The sequence below is a fragment of the Tachypleus tridentatus genome, chromosome 2, assembly GCF_004210375.1.
Source record: "Tachypleus tridentatus isolate NWPU-2018 chromosome 2, ASM421037v1, whole genome shotgun sequence".
NCBI lineage: Eukaryota > Metazoa > Arthropoda > Merostomata > Xiphosura > Limulidae > Tachypleus > Tachypleus tridentatus.
Window position 1 is genome coordinate 144674911 of NC_134826.1, and position 24902 is coordinate 144699812.

Here is a 24902-nt window from a genome sequence, read left to right on the forward strand (position 1 = left end):
TTGTACATATAAATATTCCAAAGATATGGCCCAGATCCAATAACCTTTAATAGTTTAAAATAGACTATTTCATTGCTTATCTGAAACTTGTGAACTTTGGGAAGTTTGACAAATGTTCATTGTCTGAGGCTCCATCTAGCAAACACTTATATGAGAATATTAATAATATTTGATGGAGAAAAAGTCCTTTGTGACAGGGAACGGAGGAGAAACAAGAATATAATGATTCCTATTGCAAGTCTATATGCACACAGGATAAAACTTTAGTGAACTTGAGGATTGCATGTTGTATAATAGTCTTTCCAATATTGTGTGCACAATCAAAAGTTTCTTTATTGTATGATACTTGCTTTTAAAAGGTTTTTAAACTTGAAGTAGCAACAGACAAAGCAACTCTCAAATGCAGCCTTTATCATATAAATATTTATGAAGATTTCCAAAGCTAACTATCAATCACATCTTGGGATATCCTGTTACAAAGTTGCCTTTTTATAAAAAATAAATCTTTGTTTGGTTCTGTTACTGTGTCAAAATTTGTTTGTCCATCAGTTGTACCATTCTAACCATTAAATATGAAGAAAAATGTTTCAACACTCGAACACCTCAGCTGGATATCATCTTTTTTTCCTTTGAAAAGTATTTAAAGTGGCACTGATTGAAGTAGGTTCTCTAACCAACTGTTGAAGAAAACTATCCTGAATAGCTTATAAAAACTTGGCTCCTTTATAGTTTGAATCTGTTTCTGAAAGTGTATGTGTAAAATTAAAATATATTAACTTCATTAATAGGTGGCTTCTTTGTTACTGTAGTTTCTCATTAATTCCATCAGTTTCATTTTGTGGTCTGTGACAAATTCCATCTAAAGCTTTCACTCCTTAGAACAACTAATGTAGATTTAACTTTATATTCTGAACTTGAATAGCCTGTAACCAGCATTTTATATACAAGCCACTCCTTGTTTTAATACTCTGTCACTATTAAATAATCTATTAGTATGTGAGATAGCAAATTTTATTTTTGTTTTCTGTTCATTTGTTATTTTATTAGTTTAGTTATGAATTTTTGGTTGTTAGCCCTTAAACAGTAGGAATGTAGATAGCAGTATTATTTGATGATGGCTAACATTTAAGGCTTAAAACACTAACTTCTAGCTAATCACGTTGGTTATGTTTGTACGAGACTGATACCAGGCCCCCTAGTGATGATGCACATATAATATTAATATTAAAAAGTAAAATGTAAATTTATGGTGACATGAAATCTTGATTTTTATTTAGTACTTAGATCACATGTCATGAGTTTCAATAAGTTACTTCATAAGCTGTAATTGAAAATTATTTTTCTGGCCAGTTGTAAATTTTGTTTCTAATATTTCTAGTAGTACAATAATGGCTTGTCCACTATAGTTGAATTAATAGCCCTTACTCTATAAATATAAACCATGCATTCAAAAAAGCTCCCCTCCAAAAAAAAAAAAAAGAAAAAGAAAAACTTGATCTCACAGATCCAACCATGGTCTACATTTCTTTATATACCAACCTAGATCCTTATATTCAGCCCTAATGACATACTTCACTCCTACAGTTAATTCTTGACAGACAGCATATTATGGCCTTTTTATTAATACTTTGTACTTAACACTCCTACGAAAAGTGGGGCCTAATAGGCCCCAGAGCAACTTGAAAGGTTATTAATATTAGGCTAATAAATTTGTATTTAAATGAAATTTCCATTGCATTTGATTTCATTTCATTAAATGAAATGGCAATTTCATTTAAATACAAAATTATTAGCCTAATATTAATAACCTTTCAAGTTGCTCTGGGGCCTATTAGGCCCCACTTTTCATAGGAGTGTTAACAATCTATACATCAACTTCTCTGCACTACAAAAAAACTGTTACTGCTAGCACCCTTTACTGTATCACTGAATCTGTCACTTATATCCTTGCTTATGGGCATAATGTAATTCTTTTCTCACTATTCATTTGGTAGATCAATCTATACCTGTGTTGTACTAAATAAGCTATAACTCACAAGTTATATACTATATCCTTTCCCTTTTGTTACCCTTCCTTCCTTAAGTTTGTCATCTCCAAAAACTGAAAGCTGCTACTTAACAGAACCTGTTTGATATCATTCAATGCTACTAGTTGTGTCAGTGCTATTTCTAACTTCCAGAAAGTTATTTTTGGTTTGTATATCCTTCAGATGAGGTAGCTTAATTTTATCTTTAAATCTTGCTGCTGTTTCCTGCAGTTTACCCTTAAGTAATCAACACAAAGTACAAATAGTCTGTTGTTAAGAGTGTCAGTTAAAGTAAGTTTATTTCTAGATGTTTGTCACATTTTGTTTTAGTTTTTAGATTATATTTATGTAATAATACAGTTTATATATCATATTTTATAATTTAACCAATACATGAATGAGGGTGAATTGTAGCTGAAGTCACTCTACACTAAGTTAAACTGTAGATTAAATAGTATTATACTTTGCTAGGCCACCCATTATTTATACAGTGGTCAGTCTTGGTTGGGATATTTTGAGGACAGCTTTCTTCTTGTTAGAGATAAGAACTAGATGTATATTATTGTGATGTATGCTATTAAAATTTAGTGAACTTGTTTTTACTTTCTTTTAGATCTAAAATTAATAAATTGGAGAAATTTAATTATTTTGATGCAATAATGTTTTGTTTTTCTTTGTAATTGAAGAAATTGTTTTGGCAATAATCACTGTTAATGTATGTATATAATAATGAACGGATATGATGGTATAAAAACTGGTGTTTCCATGCACTATGACAGTAATATTCACTTTTGTGGTATAAACAAACATTTTATGGTCAGAATAGATTCACTGTTACAAGTAACTCCATACAAATGTACAATGTCAAATTTATAAAAGAAATTTGAACCAGTCTAATGCATAGTTGAAATGGACATTTAGGTTGGCAGCTGGTTCTTAAATAAATCCATATCCTTGAACAGTATAATTTGTCAGAACATTTGTATGAAATATCCTCTGCATGTAGGTATTTTTTATCACATAATGAAACTTGTATATAAAAGAACAAAAATTATGAAATGTAGTTGTGTCGGAAAACCAGATGTATAACATCGTCAAAGGCCTAGCATGGCCAGGTGGGTTAAGGCATTCAATTCATAATCCAAGGGTTGCTGGTTAGAATCCCAGTTGCATCAAACATGCTCACACTTTCAGCTGTGAGGGAGTTATAATGTGCAGTCAGTCCCACTATTCATTGGCAAAAGAGTAGCCCAAGAGTTGGCAATGGGTGGTGATGACTAGCTGCCTTCCCTCTAAAATACACTGCTAATTTAGGGATGACTATTGCAGATAGCCTTTGTGTAGCTTTGCATGAAATTCAAAAACAAACTGTACAAACAAACAACATTGTCAAAGTATGCAACAGTACAAGAATAATTTCAGTACCAGTACTAGTGTTAATCTTTGGTTCATTAGCTTGTCACTTTAGCATATGTGCTCAGCAGCAAAATGTGTTGTTTTGGCAAGTTAAAATGTTTAATAAATGTTATTTGGCTTAGATTAAAACTTAGTTTTCAGTTCTGGCAAGAGTATGGTACTAGAGTGAGAGATGCAATATTTGAAAATTTTAGTATTCTAAGAAGTTTCCAAAATATGAAGAAAATGTTAGTACATTGTTTAGTGATGTGTGGTCAATAAGAATTTGTTTCATGATCTTTTGTTATAGCTAGAAAGTTCTGTATAGCTATTACTGGGATTTCTCGTAAATAACAGCATTTAATTTTGATGAAGCTCGTATTGTCTTACAATCAATAAATTAAGTTCTTGAAAATGACACATTGGTCATAGAAAGCCTATTTTTTTTTCCTTTAAACTTTGTGGAACATGTTCGACCACATGTGGGGAAGTAAACCTTTTGTAACTAAAACTTTCATCATTTATATAGTTGTAATGGTATTCTCAAAATTTGTTTTGTTTATTTGTAATAATGCATATTTCATGCACTCTTACATTGTGTGCAGATTACATAGTATTATATTGAATTTGGTATTTGAATGCAAATACAATTAGCAGTATTAGAAGCAGAGATTGAAAATAATGCATAATTGAATATAATAAGGCAGTATGACAAGGAATGGTCTAATAGTTTTATTTCAAGTTTGTCATAAATATTAAATTATTTAATCTTAAAAAAAATTCTGTCAGTGTACACAAAATGTATAAAATTTAATTTAATGACACAACTTGGTATAATATCTTTAAAATGTTTACCTGGTGTGAAATGTATGTTGACAATTTGTAACTGAGAAAAATGTTGAATTTTTTTTTCTATAGGTTCTTAATCTTTGTTTTGTGGAACAAAAATGTCTCGTAGAGGGTATAATGGAAGCCCTTGGCAACAGGGAGGACCAAATTTTGGAGTAAACCAACTTGGACTGGGTTTTGGAAACGTGTTAGGCATGATGAACATGGAGAGATTGATGAGAGGAGCTGGTGGTGGATTTGGTGTTGGTATGGGCTTTGGTGTGACTAATGGAGGAATGGGTATGAACCAGATGATGGGTTTACTTGATCCTGTTGGCAGGAATGATAGGATGGGTATGATTGATCAGGGAAATCAAAGAAACAGGAGAGGGAGACTTGTGAGTTCTTAATGCTTTTTTTTCATGTCTGTTCTTGTTGCTTTTTACTGTTTGATTTAAATGTTCGTGTTTATAGTTATACTGTAAATAATTAAATTGTTAAACACTGCATGGGTCTGTATGACCAACATCGTAACCATTTGTACTCATAACAGTTTACATACTACTAATTTCTAATATATTAAGTGAAAAGTCACAAAATTTAGTGGACTTTAGTAAACATTACATTGCTTTTGCACATGAAAATCAGATTTTATGATTCAGTATATTTAATAATTTAACAGGCAGTAATGAAAGGATTGATTGTAAGAATGGTATTTATTTGTTTTGTTTGAAATATATAAACAAGAAACTATCCTAATGACAAAATTAGTTCCTAAAGTAACATTTCCATATTTAATGGTTTGATGTATCTAAGATAAATATTAAATGAAGCTATTCCCTGTAACAGTGTAGCAGGAATAAAAAATTTAAGAAGGTGGTGCTCATGTTGTTACACTTTTCTGTTTTAATGAAACAAATTTGTAAAGCTTACCCTACCATCACAGGTTAATGACCATGCCACTGTATTTGCTGACTTGAATTCATAATTGTAATGAACTGTTATATAAATGTATATCAGTAAGTTTGGTGTCAAATTGAAGATTGCAATTCAAATTTTAACCTCTGTTAATTTCTTAATTTAAAAGTAGATACTAAGAACAATGTTAAGTATCAAGGTTTGTGAGTCATGGTATGTTAAATGCATCATTGGTTCAGATTAGATGCTTGTGATGTCCAAATATCAAGTCTTTAATTTCTTACAATATAGATATTCAAACTACTGATATTGACAGGTGTGATTAAAAAACATAAGAACCTCCTATATCCCGTCAATTACATGTTGAATCCTTCTTGTGGCTCCTTGTATCCAGTTCACCAGTGGTTCTGTGTTTGTCTATTTCTTCTATTTCCAGATTTACTCCCACTCTGATCCAAATAATCTGTGTCTAGTCCATGCTTTACAGTGTTATATCATGCACAACACTTTTTCATGGTTTTCACTTTCTGCTGAGTTTTTGCAGCTGTTTTGTGTGTTGTTTCATCAGGCCTGTTGTCTCCTAATGTCCATAGCTGCTCATTTCTTTCATCTATTGGAGAAGATTATTCAGGCTGGCATATGTGGACCACTCCCTACACCTTTTGCTGCACTACTTGCATCATCTGGATACCATCTTCATTTCTGTATTCATTTTCATACTTCTCTACAACTCTGAAGGGGTGGGATATTTCAGTTTCATTTTATTTTTCAGGAGCCTACTTTACATATGAATCCCACTCCAGAAAGTGGTATTTATCGAGGTATACTGATATCCAGAATCTTCATTGAGATTTGTAAGGTCTGTTGCACTCACTTTTGATAGGATGTTCTACCAAGATCACTTGCAGGTATTTCCTTGTTTTAGTGCATCATAAATATGTTCATGCCAGACTATACTTGTGAACTAACAAGAGTAAAGAAGAAATACTTTTGCACATCTCTAACATTCTTTTGATTGGTTGACTTGAGAATGACATGCTTTTTAAAATAAGATTTCATGGTTATCCATTGCACTTCTGGAAGTGCATTCCTCTGGACTCTCCAACACATTTATTCTTTTTTTTTTTTTTTGTTCCATTGTATTGCAGTAGTCCTTTCTCCTTACCATCTTCCAGCTACTGGAGTGGTGGATCGTGGATGAATCCTCTTGAGCAGCACAATTCTATTCAGTCAAGAGTAGTGGTGTTCTGCTGATGTATGTGTGACTGTCTTCCTGCTGTGGATCTGATGATTTATTCCAGATGCTGCTGACCTGGACTGAATTTTTCTGTCTATTTTGCAGTTCACTCCTTTGGCCATCTGTATGTTGGTTTCTGGGCAGCTGGTTTGGTGGGAGCCAGAGTAGCCAACATAAGTCTTTTATGTGTGAATGGAATGATAATTTCATTCTCCTGCAGACTGGATGTTCCCTCCTTATTCTGATATGGTTTTGGACTGGAATCAAACCTCCTCATTGGGTTTCTAACATTTTTATGTTGTATGGATGTACATTTCAGGATTTCTTGCTGCATGTTTTGCCAGATTTGTGCACATGATGGTTTAGGTACATGAAATTGAGACTTTTCTCTTCTGGTTCCTACACCTGAGGTAAATTGTTGAGGACCCTCCTTTTACCACAGATCAGTCATGTTTCTCTCAGCGCCACTGATCTGGAGTTGGCCTCCTGTTTATGATCCAATTTGTCAAAATCACATTTCTTTTCTTAGGGACTTAGAATTGTCATTGTTTTGCTTTTCTAATTGCATCACCACACCTTTTGACTTCATATGAGCACAAGGTATACTTGGCTCAAATGTGGGACAGTCTTCCACAAGTGCCCTTTCTATTAAAAGAAAGGGCACACTCCGTGGGTGCTCTTCAGACACATCTGGACAGTGCTCAGAAGTATGTACGAGAAATATGTGTTTGGTTTAGGAAAATGTTAATGTCAAGCTTTAGTTAAACAACTAAGATATTATTACTTGGCAATGAAGAACCCATTTTTTAGAAAATAAGTTTTGAGACAGATTGACTAGGTAATGAAAAACTCATTGGTTAGAAAATCACACATTATTTCATGTTAGAATAACTACAGATTATAACAATAAACCACAGATGTTAATGTAACTAGATGAAATATTTTTATAAAATTGTACATGATTTTATTGACCTTTTTGGTCACATTACACTACTATGGCACATGTACTTATGTTACTGTATCTAGTAGTATAAAACTGCCTTTCCAAAATTATATTGTGGTTTGTTCTGTATTTGTGTGCATATAGTGTGTTGGGCCAGTTATAGGACAGTTTTGAATATAAGGTTACCCCACCCCTGTTTTCAAAAACCATGGGAAAGAAAAACAGTGAGGGTCATAACAGCCTTTTCTAGGTCCACAGAATCAATACGATAATTGAATGTCTGGATTAGGTGTAATTGCTCATAAATGGGTGTTATACGAACATTGAGGAATGAGATAGGTTTGAGTAAGGGGAGGTAGGTGCCTGTTTGTAGTCGGTAGCCATTATAAAGAGTACGAATTTTATAGCGTAATTATTAATCACAAACATCACATTATAATCAGGCCAATATGGTAATTACTATTTACAGGTAAGATCTTGTGTTTAAAAAATATGTATATAGAAAACAACCTTTTCTATTTGTTAAATTTGTACTGTCTTACTACTTGCACTAATTTGCTAAGCCTTGTTAAGTTTTAAATGTAAAGAATATAAAATAAACTTTTTTGAGGGTTTTGTGTTTGCATTTCGAAATAACAAAAAATCACAAGCACTGTTTCAATATCCACATGAGGCCTATAAACTAAGATGTGTTCAGGTCTAAAAATATGTTTAGAACAATATTACCCCTTCCTTTGAAATTAAAACAAATCTTGTAGGGTTCATATGGCTCTCAGGATTCATGGGGAGTCCTGTAAAACTAACACACTTCTGTAAAAGTGCTTAAAAACTTGTATATTTCAAAAACTCCTGTGATTGATTTACTATTTAAAAACATTTTACACGGTTATGTACAAGTGGACATGAGTCTTAACTCATGAAAAACATTACCAAAACTTATGCTTCTGTGTTAATTTTCATTGATGATTCATACATGTGCAATGCAGGTTTAACAAATGGTAGTTGATGGGTTTGTTGAAGCTCAAAAAACAATTATGTTTTGTCAGCAACAGAATAAGTAATGTGAAAAATGCTTGCCTGAGGTGCACAGTAAAATGGTAAAAAATATGTCCTCTGTGTCGGGTGATATCAGTTCCACATCTTTGGACAGGAAGATGTGGAAACAAAGGAAGTTCTAACTCTCAGTGGAACATTTTTTATCATGGGAGTTTTATTGTGTCAATGAGTGGAGTTGGGTTTGCACAAGAAAGATGACTTTTTGGAAATAGTTCACATCGGTTTGAAAAATTACCACACATCCATTCCTTTTTGTTTGTCCACTTATTTTGTATGAACAGTTTTCATCCTAGGCGCTTAACACCAGTAATAAATGTTAGAAATATGAATTTCTTTTGTTAGTTGTTAGGAATTATAAATCCAGTCCCATATTAAAGGGAATAGTCTCTAACATGTAATAGGACTCTGGAAGAAACCAGATGAGAAGACGATCATCACAGCAGCAAAGTCCTGGTGGGGGCCAACGACGAAGACCAGTACAGCAGCAAGGATCTCGAGGAGGACAAAGAAAACGGCCAATGCAGCAAAGTCCTGGTGGAGGTTCTCGTCCCAAGCAACAAAACCTTGGTGCAGGCCAAGGACAAAAAAATCGACAAGAGATCAAAAATGAAGGTGATGATAAAGAAGGACAAGAAGTCTACAATCCAGCTAGTCCTACTAGTGATGATGCTGAGCAGGTATAGTATTTTGTTTAAAGTAATAACCTTAAATGTATTTAATAAAACTAGTTTATGAAGTGTACTGCATAAGTTATATATTATAATAAATGACTTGTATTGGTTACTAAAAACACAAATTACATTTATTGAGTAGGACATTCACTTGAGTTTTCAGTTTTTCTACTAGGGAAAAAAACTCCTTCACAGTCAGTGTTAACTGATTTGTTTGGTTGTCATACAAAGTTGAATGGTCATTGTTTAACTCCTGTTCACTCTTTACTCAATAAACATGTAAACATACTTGTGTTAAATGGATAAAGAATTGCCCATGAAAAAAAATATTTTGGAAGTTTTATTAAATTTATGACCAGTGTTTCCTTTTTTTTAACTTTCCAAAAATGTATTCATAAGATTCTTCTGTAGAAATGTGTAATTTTAAAGTTTTTTAAATAATGACACATTAATCCTAAACAACTATGATCAGTACCTCTATAACATTATGCTTTGGCATGTTTTAAGTATTTGACAGTAACGTAGGGGGAGCCTACAGCTGGTTCCCTCCATTCATGTGCTAGACCATGAATTTCAAAAAGAATTGATTTTGTGATAGATTGACTTCCATGTGTGCTGGTCAACTAGCTTTTTAACTGACTGGTATTTATCAGTTAATGAAAATATTCAATTGGAAATGTAACTGAATTCCTCTGATTAATACAATGATTAAATATGTTGGTACTCTGAAGTTGAATTTCATAAACATTCATGTAATTCAAAATAAGTACACATAAGGCATAAATTGTACATACAGTATAAGGAGCCATATGCAAAATAATGATGTAATAATGTGATATTTATTAGTAAAGAGTTGACAGTGGGTGATTTTGACTATATATATCTTCCCTGTAGACTATCATTACAAAATTAAGGTCAGGTAGTACATCTATACTTTAAGTAACTTTGTAAGAAACTTTAAGCAGTCTGCAAAATGATTTTAGTGAATAATTTTATGGCATTATTTTGAATTCTGTTTTTGTGAGGAATTTTGCTGTGTACTTTAGTAATGTCTGAAATGTTATTGTATACTGTTACCCTTCAAGACACATTCAGTGTGTATCATAACTTGGTATGACAGGAATTGTAGGTTATGTGGAGTTGCAGTATTCTACTGTTCCTGTTTAGTGATATTGTTGCTTATTATAACATGCTAATACTCTTATAAGAATGTGTACAGTGTTCATATCTGTGATGATGAGAAAACCCACTTGTAGAGAAAATTGTATATTTAAAAATGTATGGTATGGGTAGAGAAGGCACTAATAGAGGAGCGAACAACGTTTCAACCTTCAGTTATCATCAGGTTCACGATGACCGAAGGAGGTTGAAACGTTGTTCGCTCCTCTATTAGTGCCTTCTCTACCCATACCAGCTGTTTTTAAATATAGTGTTCATATCTGTTTATTTGCTTTGTTATATGACATGACCAAAAATTAAGAAAAGTAACTTCTAGTGCATTCTTGTAAAGAATGTTAGAGCATGTTTTTGTTCTTTTATTCATTTAACTGACATTTTTACCGTCAACGAAGGATGTTTAATTAACCAGTGGGAAATAAAACTTGTTTTACTAATTTATGAGCTGAGGGTAGTGTTATAAAACATGCTGTACATTTTAAATATAAAGTTGTATATACTGATTTGAAACTTGTAAACAAGTAATAATGTGGAGTGTTGACAATGATTTTGTAACTACTACTAAGGTTTTAGTTGGAAATGTTAGGGTTAGGTGGGGGTAAATAACAGATATTTTAACTTCTAGGATATGTTTAAGTAGTGTTGTGATCTGTTGTTGTCACTTAGGGTTATTAATAATACTATCAATAATATATTTTGTATTTATATATGTAGTTTAGAAACTTTTAATGTTGGAGAACTTATGATGCTCTTCACAGCAATTTATCAAGTAGTTTGAGATTAGTATTATAGTGAAATGGCTTTAATATATGGACTTGGAAATTTTATTGACTTACCATGGGTCTCCATTTTGGGTTACTTATGTAGAAAAATAATTACAAGTCTCTCGATAGATTAACAAATTGATTGTGTTTATTTTAATTGAGATATTGTATTATGCTGTTTGTTTTATGACTAATTTTGTTTTTTCTTTATTCAGTGTAATTTTCTTTATACAGAATTCTTAAGTTCTTAATAGATGTCACAAGTTGCATCTTGAGCTCAAGGAATAGTGGTATTTCTAAACATCACTTACAGAGAAGTTTGAAACAGAACATTGACATGATTGCATATCTGATTCACAGGTTGGGAAGATCATGTTGGTGTGAGACATGACAGCCATAAAAAGGAAAATAATAGGAGAAGAGGTGATACAAGTTTTTTATGTATGTGTACATCAGTGTTGGAGTGAAAATCCTAAATTCTCAGATTTGGGTGAAATTACTGGTTTATCTTCAATGTTTCTTTCAGATATGAACAAATCATTTAAATAGTGTTACTGTACTTGTTCATAGCCTCCAACTTGGAACGGTCCTTATGGAGAAAGGTTGAATAATTCATGAAGTTTCCTCTTGAAGCTGCAACCAAAGTAATGGTGATGATTTATTTTAGTTGTATCTGTTTGTGAGGAATTTTTGTCTCAAAATAAACATTGGTATGGAGGCAGTGTGTCTCAACTTTCACATTGTCATGGAGAGAACCTACATAAAGTTAATATTGTTTCATTGAAATTAATGGCTGATGTTACCTAATGCTGTAGATGCCATTGTGCAGTGATTATTACCCATTTAATGAACATACCCATGATGGTGATTTATTTCAAGTTGTATCTCTTCTTTAGAGATTATCTACCTGAAATTTCACCTTCATATGGGAAGTATCTTTTTTATTTCAAATGACCTCCCTTAACAGTCTTTAATCTGTGTATGTGATATAGGTATTTCACCAGCAGTGGAAATGTCTAAAATTATTTCTAAATTGAAGTGATAATTTTGTGATGGTGTTGTAAATAAGATACTTAAAACTGTATTATATAGCAGGTGCTATTTGTTGGATGTAGTGAAAGGTAGTGGCAATTGTTTTCCACTTTATTGTAGTGCAGTAGAACATAACTGTGTTATGTCCACTACTTATTTAGTATGGTCTAATTTAGACCCCTTTGCCTTTTTTTTAAATAAAAATTATAATAAGGCAGAGTTCGTTACACAAGGGAGGTTTTTGAAAAGGTAAGACAGTCTTGTATTGTATTACTCTCAAAGTTTCCCTATTCTTGTCATTATGCTGTTTGAGTGATATTGCAAACTGGCATTATCGAAAAAAATAACTCTGATCAGTGTGAGTATTTGCTGATCAACCTGTTCAATCACAACACACTTTTGTGTTCTTGACTCTGCATTAGCCACTTTCTCTTTTCAGAGATTCCGAAATCAAGTGAATGGCCAGAACCAAAATATAAGCACGGACCAGCAGGCAAAGGGCGAGGTTAAAGTGGCCAACGAAATGAGGTACCTTGAATTGGTGCTTTTAGCACTTTGGTAGACTCGGTTCTACTATTTTTTTTTTATTATTTTTCTTTTATAAGCCAACTTGTTCTTCTAGGTTATCTCACTTTTGAGATAAAAGGTAAATTACTATGTCTCCTCCAAGTGGTTTTATTTTTTGTAATAAGGTTTAAGTGAAATTAACTTTTTGTTAATTGTCTACGTGTTTATGTGCATCATTGTTTATACGTCAGAAAACGAAAGAATAATGTGGGATAAACAAATATTACTTGTTCTGTATTATGTGACAACTTTGTAGTTCGGTTAATAGTATAAATGTTGTCAAGTTATAGTATAGAATAGTTAAGTATTGTCAGCTTTTGAGCTTGACCATTTCTTGTCAAATGTAAACTTGTGATGGTTTTTTTTATATAGCATTGCTGGTCATTGAACTAAGTCTTGATACTAAAATATTGATTTTGTCAACTGAACATTGACTTTTGGTTAAGATGTGTTATGAATATGCAGCTACTTGCCAAGAAACCTACTGTTTACATCTAGGAAAATACCTTTCCTGTTTTTCCTGTGTGGTTACACATTGCACTTTGTGTGTGTGTATATTATTTTTAGAAATAATTCACACAAAAAAAAAAGGCATTCTTGACTACAGTGTATGAAGTGCTAATGCATTGGCATGTTTTCATGCCTGGCAATTTATAGCAGTTAAGTGTTTGTAACTCGCAAGCATTTGTTAGATCTAGCATAAATCATATAAACCAACTGTTAGGTCAAAGGTGAAGATTTGTTTTCCCTTACTTTTGCAACCACCCGTGGATATCGACTCTGATTAACTCTTTTACACACAGGCTTTGTGCTAATTTAAAGTTTTCATAGACTTAACTTTCAATATATTGTGTACATCTTCATAAAATTTAGCAGTATTTCACTTAACGTTACAAGTCTTTCATGTTAAAAAAAATTTTTTGGGTGTGCAATATTTTTAATAAACTAAAAGATTTGTCCATTTATATTAAGATTAAAAAACATTCTTATCTCAAAAATTATGAATTTCATTAATGTAAATATTTTAAAATAAATAACAGATAAAATAGTTTTTTCTGCCATGTTGGGATTGGTCAATTGAAACAACATCAGAACCAATAAAAAACAAATCTAAATTAACCCTTTTTTTCTTCCTAGAATGACTTCAAATAACATGGCACTACATTCATCCTAAGTAGCTTTAACCTTGTAACAGTATACATCTATTTATAATTAAATGTTAGTGTTCTATTACTCTTTGAACCACTGTCATTATTAGTTGTGAATTACTGGAGAAATGTGCGGCTCCTGCTATGCTGTCAAATTATATTACGCACAAGCTGCACGTGCGTGAGACTTTGTGAAGCATTATATTAGATTATTTTATGTAATATTGACACACCTAAAAAGGTACCTATTTTAGTTCTATAATAATAATAAACATGAAAAACAATGAAATTACATACTCATCCATTCTTTTGTCTTGCTATTGACTATCAAGGACACTTTTATGGTAATGGTAGTAATGCACTAAATCTTTTAAAATTAAAACATATACGAACAATGTGCAAAAATTTCCTCTAACTCTGTTTTCTCTAGATTTCTAACCATGTAACATGAACTGTTACAGATTATTCAGTTAGTTGTCAGTGTTCCAGTGGAGACAAAAGTTGTACCGTGAACATACTTCATCTTCTGTTCAGAACAGTATTATTCATGTTTAATAGATAAAAACCTTGACTTTCTGTTGGTTATAGGTAATGTATAAGTAAATGTAAGACAGAACTATTAACAGATTCTGAATGAGAGTGTGTGGCAGGATGGATATGATTTTTTTATTTCATATCTTTGTAACCAGGCAAAGTTGAAGGCTATGAAAATTATGGTTTGTTTGAGTAATGACTATTTTATAATGAGTTATTTTGTGTTTAATATTGTATGTTTTAGAGAGGTGGTAGAGAAGGTACCTAAAGAAAATTTCACACCAGGAAAACTTCTATTTAATATTGCTTTGTTCAATTAAGAACTTAAAACTTGTACATTATTAAGATACGGATTAGTAGCTAAGATTATATGCTTTACTAATTTGTATGACAGTAACAAAAAGTAGGCCTGGCACAGCCAGTGGGTTAAGGTGTTTGACTCGTAACCTGAGGGTCACGGGTTCGATTCCCTGTCTCGCCAAACATGCTTGCTCTTTCAGCAGTGGGAGACGTTATAATGTGATGGTCAATCCCACTATTCGTTGGTAAGAGTAACCTAAGAGTTGGCAGTGGGTGGTGATGACTAGCTGCCTTCCCTCTAGTCTTACACTGCTAAATTAGGGATGGCTAGCACAGATAGCCCTCAAGTAGCTTTGCATGAAGTTAAAAAAGCAAACAAAAAGTAGCTTAATTTTATTTTGAATGTAAGACACTAAAACTCTGTCATGCCCAGTAAAGTATACTCAGAGTGTAAGGGTTAAGCTGCTATTTTTTAAAATGTCCTTTTGATTCTAGACATTTGTTTCTTCACATATTTGTCTATTTAACTTGAATTGTAATGTGAAAAAATTCCGGTGACTGAGGTTTATCATCCTCCCAAGACTGTTAATTCATAACTTACTGGTAATGAATTATTTTACCAGAATTGCAGAGCGTTCATAACATTATCCATAACTGGGAAATAGTCCGTTTATTTAAGTTATAGAGTAGGAATATGTGGATATATCAATGAAGATTACTTTCTTATTAATTGTAATCAGTGCAGTGATCTGTATTTTGTAATCATGGGAAAATGAATGCAAGAAACCTAATAAATTTAAATATTTATATGCAAGGAAAAGTCAGGTCATAGCATTCTATGTACTTTCTATTTGGTGAAACGTTTAGTTGGACTTCTGTAAAATTTGTTCACGAGTAAATGAAAACGTACTTGTTGCAAAAAAAAAATTGATGAGAGATGTTAAAATTTAATGATATTGTTACTTTCTTAGAAGTATAAAGTTGTGATATCGGGGCTCATAATTAGCAGAGGCTGTCTGGCAAACTGACGAAGGGTTCTAAGACCATGCCAGTGACTTTCAAGGTTCTCTGTAATTTCTTTGCTAGGTGATTGACTAGTCAGACCATTTATAAATGAAAATTAACAACAGTGTTGGCAACAATAGAATATTTAATGAATAAATTTGGTCTGTTAATATTGGTTTTCCTAGTTTTTTGTGCAGCATTCTTGCTCATCTTCCAGTAAGTTAAAATGGGAAGTAAAAATTGTTCAAGAGACATTTAATCTCCTATCATCCTTTTATTTAGTATTAGGGAATGTGGCTGTCACAAACATAAATAAAATGAGAGTGTACTAAAAAAAAATGAATTCCTGTAAAGTCAAAATAGCTGACTAGTTGTATCCACCAAATGAGTAGGAGTCGTATTTCATTTTGATGCTTCAGCTCGCTTGTGTCAATTTTGCAAGAAACCTGCAGAGTAACTGTCAAACATTTGTCAGTGGCTGACAAAAACTAGTCTAAAGCCCTAAGGGCCCAGCATGGCCAAGCGTGTTAAGGCGTTGCGATTCGTAATCTGAAGGTCGTGGGTTCACATCCCCGTTGCGCCAAACATGCTCGTCCTTTCAGCCGTGGGGGCGTTATAATGTGACGGTCAATCCCACTTTTCGTTGGTAAAAGAGTAGCCCAAGAGTTGGCGGTGGATGGTGATGACTATCTGCCTTCCCTCTAGTCTTACACTGCTAAATTAGGGACAGCTAGCTTTGTGCAAAATTAAAAAACAAATAATCTAAAGCCCTGATTGTTCTCTCTCTCCAGAGAGTATATTGTAAATATTGTAGTGAGGTTTCTTTTACTTCTCTCTTTCAGATTCCTAATTTGTTATTTCTGCCACACTGTATTTTTAACATGTTTTAATTAGAGACCTGAAATAATTATAAGTTGCCGAGACAGTTAAAGTGTTTATGTATCTGTTTAATGTTTATATATTTCTACCACAATATAGAAGAAGGAAGGGTCAGGACAGAAACACCTTTTATTGTACTGTCTGCGAACGGGAGTACCGTGGTAGTTTTCTTCAGCACAGGAAAACCAGCAAGGAACATAGAGTGCGTCACCTTTCTTTTATTTATCTGTAATATTTTATAATGTGTTAAGACCTTTAGCAGCTGGTTTTTGTTATTAAACATATCATTGTTATTCAAAAATCTAGTTATTACAACAATAAAGTTTCTTTTGTATTTATGTAAAGCTGATTGTTTTTTTAAAAGCTTGGTATACTTAATGCTTGTATGGAAACCTAATTACATAAAATCGGTTATTTTTTGTTTGTTTTACCAATAGTAAGTGTGAGTCGTTTGATTAAATGTATGTTTAAAAAAATTACATATTTTTAAGGTTTATCAATGTTTTCTTTCCTATACATACAGAAATTAATACCAAAGTTGTGTCTATTGGGGTTTTAATATGTGATGTTGCTGTGATACTTTGTATTTCCACCAGTAGGTTATATACGTGTATGCGTCTTGAAAGCTGAGTATTTCCTATTGACTAAGCTGGGAATTTGAGGGTCTTTGGTTTGACATATAGTGTAACCAAACCTGTTTTGCACTTTTATCTCTAGGTGAATTATTTGAATACCAGTTCTATCTTGTTATTGTTAATAAGATTAGTCGTGATTTCAGACAGTTGAGTGCTGCTGATTGGGTGCCATTCCTTCTGGTTTGCAGATCTAAAGTATGGACAATTATTTCTGAACTTGTAGTGCCTATGACTTGACTGTTTAGCATATTGTATGCATAAGGTGACATTCAGATAAATGGATAAGTTTGTACATGCTAAAAAGCAAGAGAAAATTAAAATTTTCTGTGTAACTACCACACACACACTGTAGTTAGTTCATATAGTACATTAAAGGTTGTGTTTTTGTGACATAGAAAAACCGTGACAGGAAGTATCCGAAGTGCAGGCTGTGCAGAAAGTCGTTCAACAGCCAGGCAGAGCTTCAGCAACATCAGAAGACTGCTAAACACAAAAAGGTATTGTATCTCAACATTCTGGCCTTGTTTATCTAATTACCTTGTGTTATTGTTCAGGAGAGATGTTGACATGTGCTATTTTTGTCTGAACATAGCTGCATTATTGTGAACTTAAACATTAATGTTTGGTAGTTGCTAGGCAAAATTTCTTCTGTGCAGGAAAATAGACAGTGTTAATAAGTGTTTGCAAGTTTCAGGTAATTATACTTTTTCATTTCTGTAGAAGGTATTTGTACAAATAAAACTATACCGTAAAGATATTTTGGTCTGACATGCAAATCAACTTGCACACAGACTGGTCAGTTTTGAGTTGCACCCTGTATCCATATATTTATCTTTAGTAAAAACACTTTAATGTTTCTTTCTTTCTACCCCAAAGGCTTGTGTTGTTTATCACATTTCATGAAGATTCATTTGTTATTAAAATTTATTGTATGGTTATGTGGTGAATACAAGGTTGGTGTAAGTGAAACGGCCTATATTGCTAATATGAATATTAACTTGACATTAGAGCTGACTGGAAATAAAAATTCCATTAACGAGTGGCATTAATTGAATTATTTTTTCTTACATGTTTGTTATAAAGATGTATTTTTCTTAATAGTATTTTTGGAGCTAAATATAATATTTCACAAGGTTATGTTAAGGAAGTTTAGATCAGATCTAAATCAATAAACTCATCTAAACAGTACATAAATCTATAGTAGAAATGTGGTTATAAAAATGGGTGGATGATACCAGCTTTAAAGATAGAGTATGCCTTATCTGTAGAACTCATAAAGGCTTAGCTCCTAGCTTCAAGTACTGTTATAGATTTGGTGTTTGTAGCACAATTCATCAGTATGAACAAACATTGCATAATGTTCCCTGATATTTGTGGCCATCGAAAGTCCATTAATTGGCTTTGAAAGTGTAACTGGAACCGTTTAATATCTGAGATAAAATACTGATATTACTATTTAGATACAGATGTCGTAGTCTGTTAGTTAGTTTTGTGTTTTTCTTTATAGAGTGAAGATGGAAACTGGAACGATGAGGTATGTAACTTACTGTAGGTTTGTGGCATAGTTTGTTAACAGCTTTAATTATGAGAAGTCAAATTTCTGATGGTAAATTTGAAAACAGTTTCAAACTAATTAAATACAAATTCTGAATTTAATTCAGGAGAAAATGCTGCAAAAAAAAACTTTCCTTGAGCATCTGTACATTTTGTACCTCGTATGACCACTTAGAAACTAAAACCTGTTATGTGGTGTGTGAACAGTTTTTACTGTGTTTGTGTTTTAGTTTATAGTAAAAGCAAAAAACACCGAATGGTGACATTATATTGAAAATTTTCCTTGTATTAATAAAGTTATGTATTTTCTGACAGTTATTCTGTCTTTGATCCATTTGAATTAATGTACATGGAAAATAAATGAAGCTGTTGGTGCTGTGTGAACAAAACTGGGCTACAGTAATATAACAGTGACATTGTTGGTAATTGTCTGATATCTGATTTTGTGACAATCATTTTTATCTATGCTTTACAATTAAATTCAAGCTAGTATGTCTTATAATTATCAGGTTGGTGGGATATCAGAAAATGTTTCAAGATAAAGAAAAACTGTGTATTATCAGACAAACCTGGAACTTGTTAATGTTGGCAGTGATTTTATTGCCAACAACTTAATTTTAAGTTTTTTATTTTTTAATTCTTTTCATTGTAACTGATTGTTAACTTGTAACTGGGACTTCAGTACACTAGTAGTTTAAATTAAAAGAACAGTATCTCTTGTCGTATTACTTTCCATTTTGCCAGTTTGATTCTTTAACAATTGGAAGATTACAGCTGCTAGTTGCATTTTCTTATTCAAAGCTCATTTAAAAATAATTAAAATGCAACACAAACATAAACAAATGCAAAATTAAAGAAGCCTTACTTATACAACAACTTAAACCCAAAATAAACCAATACAAAGGAACATCTTTATACCTATATTAAAAATAATAAAATAAATAAGATAAAATTATATATTCAAACATCTAACACCACCCTCTACATTCCAACACTTAGTTACACAACCCCTTTTAAACATGTGGTCAGCTTTCGGTCAGTTACCTCTTTCTTTGTGAACCTGACGATGACCGAAGAAGGTCGAAACGTTTGCTCCTCTACATAAAATGTTTTCTCAACCCAAACGAGCTGTTTTTACACATATTTCTCGACATCACTGATCACTAAAATGTAAGTTTCTTTTCTTTCAGACGTAGGAAGTCTTTCATTATTGACTTGGTTACGTTTTAGTGATGTAGATTTTAGTTTGTTTATCAGTCACTGCATTTTGACATAAACACATCTGAAAGCAAACCCTTGTGTACATTACAGGTTTTATTATTGAAGCTGAGGTTTAAACTTTACTATCTAACTTGTTTATGACAGCACAAGGTAGTTCATTGTGTTGCTTTGTGCTTTACAGCAAATGTGTTTATCCAGCCTTAAATTTTTATTGCATTTTGCAAAACTATATTTTATTGTTCATTGAAGTGAAAGACAAAGAAGAATAAAAGATTTCACATAAATTAAATTCTTCTGATATAAATGTAAGTTTCAGTGTTTTTCATCTTTAACATTTTTGCAGTAACAGTATTTTATCTCATGAAATACATCGTGCACATTTTCCAGTTATGTCTTATTTTGTAAATGTGGGTGATAAGCAAAACGCTTTTCTAGAAGTTCTCATTTTTTTGCCAGGGTAATGCAAAAAATAATAAAAATTGAAGTATTTTTGTACTTAATTGTTACAAAAATATATTCAACTCATCACATCCTGATGCATGATGTATTGTATGATAACAAATTAGCTTTACAAAATTGTATCTAACCTTCCCTCAGATTACTCGAAGATTAAGTTACACGAATGGTTCGATTTAGAATAGCATTTGTCATGGAAGATGGATAGAGTTTACATTCTCATCTGTGTGTTTGTCTGAAATATTTCTCAAAAACAGCTCAATGGATTTAGAGAAAAGCTAATATACATTTGGAGTGTAACCCAGTTTAAAAATTAGTTTTTTGGAGTGTCAAGGTGGTGAAAAAAATTTCTACCTGTTAACATGAAGATTGATTTTTTCGCTATTTTTTGGACCTGTCATGACCAGGTAGTTAAGGTGCTCAACTCGTTTGAATTCCCATCACATCAAACATGCTTGCCCTTTCAGCTGTGGGGGCGTTATAATGTGACTGTCAATTCCACTATTTGTTGGTAAGAGTATCCCAAAAGTTGGCAGTGGGTGGTGATGACTAGTTGCCTTCCCTCTCGCCTTACGCTGCTAAATTAGGGATGGCTAGTGCAGATGGCGCTCGAGTAGCTTTATGCGAAATTCAAAACAAACACTATTTTTTGTTCCATAAATCAGTAAAAAGTGATCAGATTGAAGTAAAACTTGTAGAAAATTATTCTTCATTGTTCTGCCAATGATGGTCTATCCTTGGTAGCTATGAAGTTACATGTAATTAGTTTTTTTTTCTTAGAGCTGTAAATGATGGTGGAAAGTGTGCTCTACTGTGTACCCCACTAGTTAACATTTGTTTTAGGTGAGGTAATAGAAAACAACTTGCATAGATAAAGCTTATCACACTACAGTTTAGATTTTACAGTAAACTACTGATACCAGAGAACTTGTTTGTCAAACATAATTGGTTAGAATCCTAAAGATATGTTAATATTTAACTGCCCAATCAGTTTTTTTGTACAGATTGGATGTACATAGAGGATTGTTTGTGTCTTGCAGGTTTAAACTGTTTAAAAAAAAAATTGTGGCTTGTTTTTTTTATTTCTACTTGAAATGGTTTGAACACTGAATTTTGGTGGTATTAATTATTGTCTTCATTTAAAGGCTGGTTATTTTTTTTACTTGAAACGTTTTGCTATAGATCATACAATATTTCTAAGCTTCTAAAGCTATAATCGTAAATGTATAAATTGAAAGCTGGAGTTTTCTCGTAATTGTTTTGCTATAGAAAATCCTTTCTGCAATAAATGGATTGTTTTTTTGTAAGTATATTTGTATTACATCAGAAGCCTTTCTTGATTGTATGTGTTCAAATAATTGATGTTTAGTATTAATTTTAATGGTTCCTGTGTATATTTGTTTGTTGTTGAAGTGATTACTTAAACTGTTTTTCTCTGTCTACAAGAATGGTTGTTTCTAAGTTGAAACTATAGTCTTATGTTGTACTCTACCCTAACATGGGGTTAGAAATCTGTGGGTTTTGTTTTTTTTTGTAAATGTTGTACATAATTTTTAAAGAAGGTAATTTTCATTAAAATAACTAATTATTTATTTATTATTAATAACTACTGTTTACATTGGGTTAGTGATATTATAACCTTTTTATTGCAATATATTGTTCAACAAAGAAAGATATTAGGTGATTGTAGTAGGCCTCTGTATTATTGCTAATGTTCTGATATCAGTAGCATACACAATTATAATATAAAGCAAAGATGTGTGAAGTGCCATGTATCATAATTTATTTTGGATGAGTCTTTAATTTATTGTTACATTTTATGATTTTAAATAGCCTGACACTGAGTTAAATTGTAATTTAAATACATGACATACACAAATATCATAATACAGATATATTTCAACATAGAAACAGTTCATAATATTTGTTATAAATAATGATTTTATATGCAAAAGTTTTGAAAACTTACAAATAATACTGAGTCTTCTGGTCAGTCTGGAACTTTACCTTATTGAGTATTCACAATGAGCAAATTAATTCTGAGAAAATATTGGTAGAATTTTCTGATCATGTGTGAATTCTTCACCACTGAAGTTATATCTTTGTAAAAATACTAACATTCAGTGTTAATCTGCTGTAGTTAAACAGATTGTAATGTTTGAAATATATAAATGTTCCTAGTCAAATATTTGGAGTTCCCAATTGCTTAAACTTTAACAGTTATAACTTTCAAGGTTTGTAGTATACCAATTATAGCAAACCTGAATAACGTTTACTGTCTTCTGGTGTATTGGTTCATAAACATTAGTGGAGGTTCTAAATTTCATTTGGCAACAGTACTGGCATTGTCTAGTGTCAGGCCATCCCTTAAGTAATGTCCAATTTTAGGTTCAGAAAAGAGAAAGGATTTCAAAGTCTTTTAATGTTATTTAATCAATAATGTATGTTCCATTATTATTATTACTTCCTGCTAATGATTCACAAACTTCTGAATGTCACTTCTATAAAGTTCTTGGGGTTTGGAGGAAAACAATGTAGAGAGGGTAGTTTTGACATCTTCATGTGTTCCAAGCTCTTTTCCATCAAGATAGTTCTGCAAACTTTGGAACAGATGATAATCAGATGGGACATGGTCTGGAGAATAAAGAGGATGTGGAAGTTTATCCCAGTCTATCTCTTCAGTCTTTACAGATGTGATCCTTGCTGTATGGGGCCTTGCATTACCCTGGTGTAACACAACACCTTCATGGTTGATCAAAGCAGGCCTCTTTTCCTTCAGTGCAACATTCAGGTGATCTAACTGTTGACAATGGAAGTCTGATGTAATTGTTACATTGAGCAGCAGCAACTCAAAGTGGATCACACCAACAATATCCCACCAAACACTTAACAAGACTTTTCTAGAGTGGAGGTCCATTTTTGGCTGTGCTTTAGCCAGTTTACCTGCACTGAGCCATTGTCTGCAGTGCTTAACATTTTTATAAAATATCCATTTTTCATCTCCAGTCACTATCCTGTCCAAAAAAGGTGTTACGTTCACAAAATTCCAGAGAAGTACAAATGTCTACTCTTGCTCTAAGACTGACTTTGGTCAAATCATGGTGGGCCCATTTTCCAAGTTTTGACACCTTTCCAAGCTGTGCTAGTTTCTCAACTGTTACAACACAATCTTCATCAAGTCCAACCAAAGCAAGTCATCATTAAACTGAACAGGATGACCTGAACATGGTGCATCACTTAAGCTGTAGTCACCTGATCTGAACTTCTGAAACCACCTTCGACAATTTCTTTCATTGAGACTCTGCACCATAAACACCTTGATTGTTTCGTTTAGTTTCTACTGCACTGCTGCTTTTTTAAAACTCATAAAGCATGACTAATTTGCTCCTCAGAGACATCCATCTTCATAAAGGTTTATTTGATTAATGATCTGAGAAAATGGTGTTTGGTTAGTTTCTTTTATGTGTCTGAACATTTTTACACATGTCATTAAAGCCTTCTACAAAGATAGAACTGATGATGCACTTTCTGTCTTATAAATTGTCTTATTACTTGTGGCGTGACCTGATACTTTCATACATATATAGTACATTGTTGTTTCTCGGACTAAAATCTACCAATTTATTGAAAAGACAGGACCTTTACAATGCACATTTAATAGTACAAGTTTCTTATATTTCTAAGTATATAAAAAACTGAAACGTTAATATTAATACATAGGAAATCAGTTACAAGTGCTAACACTAATATTTTAAATAAATTTAGGAAAATTAATTTTTTTTACTAGTTTAGTGTCTGCTTGAATTAATTTTGACTTTTATAGTAAGGTACTTTAAGACTTTAAAAGCTAATTTTTAGGAGTTAGGTCTTGCATTAAACAGAAAATATTTTCAAATTTACGTTTTATTAAGAAATATACATCACCTTCATTTATATTTTTTTTGTACATCTGTTTGTATTTAAGCAGCTCATCCAGTCCATCTACGAACAGGTTTTAAATAAGTGTATATTTCTGACCAAACAAAATAAGAAATGATAACTTGGATCTGTAACTTGTTCATTCATGTGATTATTTGTTTTAAGTTATTGTGTAAAAATTCGTTTCTTGGAAGAAAATTTCAATTTATGTGTTGTATATATAGAAGTTACAGTTTATGTAGTTCTGATTTTTGTCTTAACCTTGTGAAGGTTTTTTTTTTAGTGTTCCCTAGTGAGTCAGTAGTAAATCATAAACTCAGATACTAAAACATGAGCTCAACTCTCCAAAGTAGACAGTACCTATTGTGTAGCATTGTAAAACAACAATCACTTAGAGTTAACAGAAAATCATTTGGAAAATTTTAAAATGTTAAATTTGTTGTGTTGTCACAGTTTTAGTATCAAAATAGTGTTTGTAGATGTTATGGCTAGATGAAATGTGAAAAATCATGTATATTTGACATGAGAAAGTATAAAATTTGACTATTTAAATGTTTTTGTGCTATGCAGTTAGTGTAATTGGTGATGAAAGTAATTGATTACCATCATAATAATGAAACTTTGTAGAATGGACGGCA

The 24902-nt window shown here is 32.3% G+C and overlaps 1 protein-coding gene across 5 annotated transcripts in view; it reads left to right on the forward strand.

Annotated features, from left to right (window-relative positions):
• LOC143245291 (uncharacterized) overlaps window positions 1–24902 on the forward strand; it is a 46654-nt gene that overhangs the window by 17146 nt on the left and 4606 nt on the right. For all 5 annotated transcript variants that reach the window (XM_076491470.1, XM_076491466.1, XM_076491469.1 and 2 more), the window contains exons 2-7: window positions 4341–4648; window positions 8806–9081; window positions 12487–12575; window positions 16580–16682; window positions 17511–17612; window positions 18623–18649. In XM_076491470.1, the coding sequence (XP_076347585.1) occupies window positions 4370–4648; window positions 8806–9081; window positions 12487–12575; window positions 16580–16682; window positions 17511–17612; window positions 18623–18649 (876 nt within the window). In that variant the 5' untranslated portion in view covers window positions 4341–4369. The remainder of the gene's footprint in view (window positions 1–4340; window positions 4649–8805; window positions 9082–12486; window positions 12576–16579; window positions 16683–17510; window positions 17613–18622; window positions 18650–24902) is intronic.